The 9,370-nt window shown below is 44.5% G+C and overlaps 1 protein-coding gene across 6 annotated transcripts in view; it reads right to left on the bottom strand.

The window, feature by feature from the left end:
• Nucleotides 1-893: 893 nt before the first annotated feature.
• Nucleotides 894-9,370, bottom strand: part of LOC111169948 (von Hippel-Lindau disease tumor suppressor) — a 72,595-nt gene continuing 64,118 nt past the window's right edge. For 4 of the 6 annotated variants that reach the window (XM_089919706.1, XM_089919703.1, XM_022564639.3 and 1 more), the window contains 3 exons: nucleotides 6,188-6,388; nucleotides 2,871-3,162; nucleotides 894-1,901 (listed from right to left, as the gene is read on the bottom strand). In XM_089919706.1, coding sequence (XP_089775832.1) covers nucleotides 1,789-1,901; nucleotides 2,871-3,162; nucleotides 6,188-6,388 — 606 coding nt within the window. In that variant the 3' untranslated portion in view covers nucleotides 894-1,788. Of the gene's footprint in view, nucleotides 1,927-2,870; nucleotides 3,163-6,187; nucleotides 6,389-9,370 lie in introns of all 6 variants that reach the window. The other 2 variants (XM_089919704.1, XM_089919702.1) reach the window with 2 other exon arrangements.

Below are 9,370 nucleotides of genomic sequence, written 5' to 3'. Positions count from 1 at the left end.
AGCTTTCATAGATTCTCAAAGTGGTTCTCTGACTTCTTCGGAAATTTGTGAAGCCCTGGTCTAGAAATGCAAATCTGTCTGGGTAATATTACCCAATTGGCAACTGTCCTCTATTGCTCAAAACGCTTTGGAAACATACTGCTCATAATTTTAAGGTGATTACCACACGCCAGGTCATATTCAGGGCACATAACACGGACTCTGGTTGAATCCTCACAGCCACCAGAGTTTAAGACAAGGGTGGGACTTCCCTGGTGGCACAGTGGTTAAGAATCCACCTGCCAATGCAGGGGACACGGGTTTGATCCGTGGTCCAGAAAGATCCCACATGCCGTGGAGCAACTAAGCCCATGCACCACAACTACTGAGCCTGCGCTCTAGAGCCTGCAAGCCACAACTACTGAGCCCAAGCGCCACAACTACTGAAGCCTGTGTGCAGCAACGAAGACCCAACGCAGCCAAAAATAAATAAATAAATAAAAGTAAGGGCTTCCCTGGTGGCTCAGTGGTTAAGAATCCACCTGCCAATGCAGGGGATATGGGTTCGAGCCCTGGTCCGGGAAGATCCCACATGCCGCAGAGCAACTAAGCCCGCGAGCCACAACTACTGAAGCCCGCGCGCCTAGAGCCCGTGCTCCGCAACAAGAAAAGCCACCGCAATGAGAAGCCCGCGCACCTCAACGAACAGTAGCCGCCACTCACCGCAACTAGAGAAAGCCCACACGCAGCAACGAAGACCCGACACAGCCAAAAATCAATAAATAAAATAAATTTATGAAAAAATAAAAAATAAAATAGGACACGCTGAATTTTAAAAGACTTGCAACGTGACTTTTCAGAAATATACCCACTGCGATAAATGTTAGGTACATGAGAAAAATAAACGCTTAATGTCTTTTTAAAAATTTATTTAACAAAACAGGACAAGTGCATTTTCAAAGTATTTCTGTAGCCATGTCTCACCCGTTCCTCCCCAACAGCCCAGGGAGGGAGGATGAATGCATGTTACTTACAAGGAAACTGAGGTTCCAGAAATTAAATTAGCAGCAGAATCAAACATGAACCTAGTTCTCCTGGTTCTTTATCTACAGCCATAAATAATACATACTCTCTAAATAAAAACTATTTAAAATATTAGCATTAGTGGAATGGGAGGATAAAGGTGCAGAGTGGGCATTAAATAAATATCTGTGGGCTGCAATATTTCTGAAAGAGAAAGCAGAAAACCTCCAGAGCCTTCTGCCAGGTGTCTGGCATTTGTAAAACTTGAGACCTTGACAAGGGAGTGAAGCACCGAAATGGGACACAAGTTGAAAGTCTTTCATGTAAAGGTCATGGAAGTTTGCAGGCGGTTGGTAGCAAATATTACCCAGAGATCTTAGCTTTGGAAAGTTCCATCAGCGCTCAGAATGCTCAATCGGTTGTCAAGGGTGAGAGCCAGGCAATGGCATCTATTAGGGTGGTTATTGTCACATGCTCCCCGGAACCACAAAATCGCCCACATCCTGGGCTCATGTATCAGGGTTTCCCCTTCAGTCTCCTGATAACCCAGAGCTCTGATTGACAAATCTCAGAAAGGAAGAGGACTTCATGGATTTTTGTGTCTCTGAAAGCTGAGGTCCCGTCTCCCCTAACTCACTCTGGTAAAATGGAAGTGTCTCTGCCGCCACCCAAGGGAAGCTGATGTTTGGTGTTTCCTGGGAGATCTTGATTCTTCCTTAGATCTTTTTCTCGATTGACGTTCATTTTTCCAATGGAGGACGAGGGTCCTCAGCTATGTTCGAGTCATCAAGGGCCAAAAAGCTCAATGCTATCCAGTTTCTCTTCTTTGTAGAGCTGGATATTCTCCATCAGTTTCTTTTTGGCCTCATTGATCTCAATTTTCCACGAAGTCTCTGTAGCTGACATTCAATGGAAAGTAAAGAACTTGAACAAAAGGTATTTGGAAACAGTTGTTATAATTCTTAGAAAGTCAGACTTGGTCAGAGTTTTTCACTTAAATCGGACTTCTGAATCAGGCCCTGAGTGGAATGAGCATTGTCATTGCTTCTGCCTTTTCAGGGAAGGCCTGTCACCTGCCCCCACCTTTCAGAGAGGAGGGGCTTCCATGCTTCTCCCCTGGGGGTGGGGGGCAATGTTAGAAAGAAGCTTACACTCTCTCTCTCTTCTTCCACTCACCTCCATGTGGGAGGAGGAACAACAGGAAAGGTCAGAGCCTGAGACATTCACAGAGCCACGTTTACCAGGGGATGAGGACGCTGAATTGTAAAGGCCTTCCGAATTTTTATTTCAGAAGGAAACCTGGTGTGTTTGGACCCCAGGGTCAGAAATAGAAGCTATCTTTGGAAGCAGCTGGCAAGGTGTGAAGTAAGCATAGAGAGGCGGCCGGTGACAGACCACAAGGGGCTTTGCTGGTCCCAAGGGAGAGTTTTTACTTGGTCTCTAAGTGCAATGGGGAACCACAGAAGGGCTTTAAACGAGGAGTGACATGAGTTGTTTTTAAAAACCACTCTGGCTGGCCCCTGGATGAAGAACTGGTGAGGGGCCAGAGCAGATCAGGGAGGCCACAGGGAGGCTGTGCGCTCATCCAGCAAGAGGAGAGTAGCTTAGATGAGGGGTAAGGGGACGGGGACGGGCAATGCAGGGAAGCAGATGGAGCAGAGGGATATTTAGGTCAGTGGACAGGACTGAGTGAGGGACTTGACATCGGGGGCCGGGGGAGAAGGAGGAGGACTCTCTTGGCGTGGCCAGCTGGTAGGTGAACAGCTGGATGAGCAAATGAACGCGTGAATGCGGGAGAGAAGGAATAAATGATAGACTGAGTTGGGGACATAAATGAGAGTGTATAAGGACTCAGATCCCACGCTTACCATCCTGGGGAGGTTCTGCACTGGCGCGGGCCTCAGAGGAGGAGTCAGCTTCCACTGCCCCACCAGCCGGCAGCTCACTTTCTCCATCCGCTGGGGGGGGAGGCGAGTAGGCAGCCCCGGCCCAGGGTGCCTCCCTCACGCAGCAGGAGCCTTCGAAGCTGGAATTGTCCACGTCGTCCGTTTCTTCTGGGGTATTGGAGGAAGAGCTTGTGCACTCGGAAAGACCACTCCAAGGGAGCGACGTCTCCTGACCTCTCAGCTGCTCTTCCACAGCAGCCACAGAGCCACACACCTTGGGGAAGAGAGAGAGAACGCACCACAGGCACAGAGATACAGATATTTGTACTTTTGCTGGTTGAGACCCTGGGTCTAGCTGCCCCAGCAATACCTATGCTGCCTGCAGTTTGGTTAAATGAGCAATAAATCATTCATCCTCTCATTCATAGGCTCCCTGCTTCCTTCTCTGTTACGTGGTTACGTGTGTGTCTGTGGGTCGAATCTAATAATTCGAGTTGAGTTTCTATCACTTTCAGCTAGAAATGCCCTAAGTAATATAGATATTGCCTTTGAGGGCTTTTCTGGTTAGGGAGGTTAGTAAAATTAGAGGCAGGCAGGGAAGGAATATTTCTTCTTTACACACACACACACACACACACACACACACACACACACACACACATAAACGGCACACAAACCTACCCTTAGTAAAAATAACAAATTTCATTTGCTCAGTGCCTTGCAGTTTACAAAGCACATTTGACACATAATGTAAATGACTTTTTAGAAATAAAAAATTAAAAGATCAGAGAGGTTAAGTTCCCTGCCTAAGGTCACCCAGTCAGTGAGTGGCAGAGCTGACCACTAAACCCAAGTCTGCTTCTCTTCAAGGCCATGACCCTACTGACCTCTCAACTTCCTAGCTTGGTTGTGAAATACTGCGGACAATGACCATTTTCATTCCTCTTTGTATATGAAAGTACCCTATCCCCTTTATTCTACATAGCAAATGCTTCCTCATGCTTCAAGGCCCAGTTCAAATGTCACCTTTTGAGATAAATCTTCACAATATATGCCCAATAAATACTTGCCAAGCTAAAAACTACAAAACTACATAACTAGGTTCTGGCCTAGGTTCTGGCCTATGGGAGAAGAAGTGATATGTGCATTTCCAGGTCACACCCTTACAAGGAAGGGTATATGTTCTCCTTTTTAACCCCCTTTTAGTGGCTGGAATGCAGATGTGATGGCCTGAGCTAGAGCAGCCTTTTTGGATTCCGAAGTGGAAGTCACATGATAAGGGTAGCAGAGCAACAATACAGGAGCCCAAATCCCCAATACTGCGGCACTGCGACATCAGCTCTGCACTGCCTACATTCAAACTGTTGAGCTAAACAGAACAAACTTTTATCTCACTTGGAGTCTCCTCATTATAGCAGCTTCTTTGAATGTACTTTAAGTGATACACTGAACAAAAGAGTAAAATGAATGAAGGAATGAAAGAATAAGTGGTTGAGGGAGAGACATCTTTTTAAAACATAAGTCTGATTATGTCCTGCCACTGCTTAATACCCCCAGTGACTTCCTCAAAATCCTGACTGTGGCTGCAAAGCCCTCTGTTGTCGGGCTCCTCCTTCCCCAGCAGCCTCATCACAAGCCACTCTGCCCCAGGTACTCTGTGTTCTAGTCACTCTGACCTTATTCCAGGCCCTTGACCTTCTAAGCTCTCTCTCAACTCAGGCTATTTGCATGAATTGTTCCTTCTGCTTCGGTTGCTCTTCATCTGCTTACACATCACTTCCTTGGGAAAGTCCTGCGTGGGGCTCCCGTAATATGCTACACCAGCGCTCACCAGGTGGTTACTACACAATGTCTGTGAACTCCAGGAAAGTGGAACTGGGCCTGCCTTGTTCCCCGATATATCCCCGGGGCCCAGCACACCACTGCTGAATGAGTGACTGAACACTGTGGCACACGGGCAGCTGGAGCACAGCCTAGACTGAGAGCGGTGACTTGGTCTCTAGCTCCTGCCATGTCCTGGTGCAAGAGGGTAGAGCTGGGGCTGAGCCAGGAGTCCAGAGGGCTCTGACAGAAACTCCCTCTGGCCTCATCTCCCCCTCTCTTGGCCTCAACATCTCCATCTGTAAAAGGGGAGGGTTGGGCTATAGCAGTGGTGTTTTTTGTTGTTGTTGTTGTTGTTGTTTTGCAGTACGCAGGCCTCTCACTGCTGTGGCCTCTCCCGTTGCGGAGCACAGGCTCCGGATGTGCAGGCTCAGCGGCCATGGCTCACGGGCCCAGCCACTCCGCGGCATGTGGGATCTTCCCGGACCGGGGCACGAACCCGTGTCCCCTGCATCGGCAGGCGGACTCTCAACCACTGCGCCACCAGGGAAGCCCTAACAGTGGTGTTTGAAGATTTTTTTTTTCAGCTACCAAACCCTTTCCTCAGATAAAATACTGAGAACCCAATACAATTATGAGAAGTGACAGTGGATGTCTGGTTGGAGTCATGGGTGGGGCCTGCAGCCATCCACAGCCCTCTTCCTGCCTCTTCCCAAGGAGCCCCTCTCTGTCAGACACCCCTTGAAAATCACTCCGTGGGATGATCTCTATAAGCCCTCTCAGGCAGTTATTTTGTACTTAGAAAGGCCTAGTAAAGTCGGTGCCCAAATTTACACCTGTTACCATGGAAACCCCCTCTGCATATCCTGTCCATAGGAAAATGTTTTATCCTCTGTGGTGGTTGATGTCTGCCTAGTCCATGGGTTAAGGAATGATCCCTTTCTCTGGAACCTGGCCCTTCCACCTTCCAGGCTTGACCTCCTGGCCACCGGGTTTATATACCGGACCCCCACCTTACCTGATAGGCCAACAGGTAGACACCTGACCCTAGCTAAGCCAATCAGTTTCTCTCACTAAGAGGTTGGAATTGGGCTGCTCAGTGAAGACAGAACCATGACATGTAAATGAATACGGCTGTATCCCCTGACCAAGAGGATGGAGGGAATGAGAAGGGGCCTACAGAGAGGAGGAGAAATAAAGCCCGTTCAGAGAAAGCAGACGGACTTCTGTTATATCCGAGGGTGTGGTCCTGGGCACCCTCAGGACCAGACTCCAGTTTGGCTGCTGGGAGCTCCAGCAGACACTGCTGTTTGCAAACAAATATGGCCCTGGTGTACGAAATCACTTCTCGGTAAAGGCATCGGTAAAGGGATCGTGACAGAGCCCCTGGTAAAGCAGACTCATGCAGCCGGGGAATCGAGGCCCTGCTGACGCAGGACAGGGCTCATCACTGGGGGAAGGCTGAACGTTAGGCTCACCTCCGCCAGGCTGGCGTTGCGCCTCCGCAGGCAGAGGCAGGCGGCCATGGCCAAGGCCTCGGCGCAGGCCTCTGGCAGCTTCCCTGCTCTCTTCTCCAGGTAATTCTGGCAGATCTCCTTGGCCATCACTTTCTCCACATCTGTCTTACTGGAGCAGAGCCGTGTGGTGCTGCTGGGAATTTCACTGAGGAGTAAATCCTTCTGTGGGAAGAAGAGTGGAAACACCCCCCGTGTGAGCTGCAGGGGTGTGGAGTCTAACCACACATGCCCCACCCACCTCCAGGATTGCACCACAGCGGCAAACACTCAGAAAACCAACAGTGTTTTTAAAACTAATTGCAAGGATCCCAGGACCAAGTAAAACGGCAGAACTGGAGAACTGCTAAATTCCCCACATGTACAGGGCATTCCATACCACACTCATAAGCCCCGTCAGGCAGGGGGGCCTTGGGTTGCTTCATCAGGAAAATGGGGATAATAGGACTAACACAAAAATTAAATGACATAGGGCATCTAAAGCATAACGTGTGAAGAAGTGTGATACTTGACACAATCAACATTCAATAGTCTATTAGTGATAATAATTAATAGTAATAATAGCTACCATTTATATAGTACTTACTACGTGCTGAGCACTTTACTTACACCAATAACTCATCTTATTAATAACATTTACAGGAAAAATCTCTCATGATACAAAATAAACATTTTAGGATGTAGGATTCTGACACATGTATATTTAATAGGAGATGTACTATATATAATATTATGTATATTTTTATATTTTAAATTTTGTATTTACATGTTACAACATTTTATGCTACTTAGAAAGCAGAAATCTGAACTATTCCTAAAACAGAAGATATGCTGTATAAATAATAATAAATATATTACTATATATTTGTATAGTACAAATTATATATTACATTGCACATGTATATATTTACTTATTTGCAACTTATATAAATATAAACCTACTTATATAAATAGGTTACAAATATATTACTTGTACTGATTAAATATATTAAATATAGGAAATTAATATGTAATATAATTATGTATAATATTGATTGATATAGTATATAGTGCATTAATCTATCATATATTAACATATGAGATTTATATGTATTTTTTTATATTTGTGGTGTATTTATTTATGTAAACACTATAACATTTATATATAAATTTTCCATGTATATACTACATATATACATATTTATATATAAAATATTGTATACTTTAAACAATATGTTTTATATATACGTATTTGTAATGATATTTCATAGATATACAGTATTTTATATGGTTACACATATAACTACATAAAACATTTTATATAATTATATATAACATACAATATATAATATATATTTATATATAATATATAATACTTTAAATAACTATATAAAATATTTATACAGAAATATTTCAATGCACTTTATGTTATATGCTACATGCATTATATAAAAATATTGTGTAATATTTCATGCTATATAAAATGCAAAAATTGAAAATCCATGTTATAAATAATATAAAATATAAATATATAAATATAAATAATATAAACTGTGTGTATATATACATATATAGAATAAATACCAGGGGGCAGGGTGTAAAATATTAACAGTAGTCATCTCCAAGAATGATTTCTATTTTATTTTCTATATTTTCCTATATTTACTAAATGCTCTACAAGCCTGTTTTGCATTTATATTTGGAAAAATAAAAGGGTTTTTTTGTGTGTGTGTGTTTTTTAATAAATTTACTTATTTTATTTATTTATTTTTGGCTGCGTTGGGTCTTCGTTGCTGTGCGCGGCCTTTCGCTAGTTGTGGCGAGCGGGGGCTTCTATTCCTTGCGTTGCGCGGGCTTCTCATTGCGGTGGCTTCTCTTGTTGCAGAGCACGGGCTCTAGGCGCACGGGCTTCAGTAGTTGGGCTCGCAGGCTCTACAGCGCGGGCTCAGTAGTTGTGGCTCACAGGCTTACTTGCCCCGCGGCATGTGGGATCTTCCCGAACCAGGGATCGAACCTGTGTCCCCTGCATTGGCAGGCGGATTCTTAACCACTGCGCCACCAGGGAAGCCCTGTGTGTTTGTTTTTAACACCAACAGTTCCTGACCTCCTATAATACGTCCCCATCTGTTAACTATGGCCTTCAGAAACCCCAGATTTTGTGACAATCTGGCCCCTGCAGACCTATCCCATCTCCTCTCCTCCCTCTGTCCTTCTAGCTCACTGTACTCAGCCACTCTGTCTCCTCCTTCTATCTTGGAAGCCCCTAAGCTCATCCTGCCTCAGGGCCTTTGCACTTATTCTTCTCTCTGTCTAGAATGCCCCTCCCTTGAGCTTTATCATGTCCTGGTCCCTCCCTTCATTTGGGTCTCTGCTCTGATGTTACCTACACCAAGAAGTTTTCCCTGACCTAAAACAGCCCTCCTCCAACTCTTTCACTCTGTCCCCTAACATTACTTCACATTTCTTCATAGCACTTACCACTGGCCTGGAACTACACATATTTTCATTTACTTAAGTATCCTTTGTTCTCCTCCCCTAGAATGAAAGCTCCAGGAGCGTAAGAACTTTAACTTTGTATCTCCAACACCAAGAACAGTACCTGGCAGATAGTAAGTTCCTTACAAATGTTTTCATATATTGTACAAGCTAATTTATTTTCTGGTTAAGTTTCTTCCTTTTTGTGTAATTTTATTATTTTTAATAGAAGTGATTTATTAAATGTAAAACTAAATTTTTATTGCTTCATACAGCTTTGTATACAAATAGTTATAATTCAGAGTAAAATATTATCAGAGATTATCAGACATGGGTTGTGATATTTGCTTCAAGAACAAAACAAAATAGTCCCCACTCTGCCTCAGTTTCCCAATTGAGAAAATGGGCTTTCTAAGAATCCAAAAAATACCTAGACACCTGACACCATCAATAACTCAGTACCTGTAGACTGAAAACCTAAAACTGGCAAGGGGTTCATTTTTAAATGCCCCTTTGCACGATTCTTTCATGTGAGTTCTGCCTTTTTAAATTTTTATCTTTTTAAAAAGTGTAATGGTGGGACACCCCTGGTGGCACAGTGGTTAAGAACCCGCCTGCCAATGCAGGGGACACGGGTTCGAGCCCTGGTCCGGGAAGATCCCACATGCCGCGGAGCAACTAAGCCCGTGCACT

Source organism: Delphinapterus leucas, chromosome 10 (assembly GCF_059928025.1).
Source record: "Delphinapterus leucas isolate spDelLeu-1000000601 "Yukka" chromosome 10, BTC_Dleu_Yukka2, whole genome shotgun sequence".
NCBI lineage: Eukaryota > Metazoa > Chordata > Mammalia > Artiodactyla > Monodontidae > Delphinapterus > Delphinapterus leucas.
This window is presented reverse-complemented; position numbering and strand designations above follow the sequence as displayed.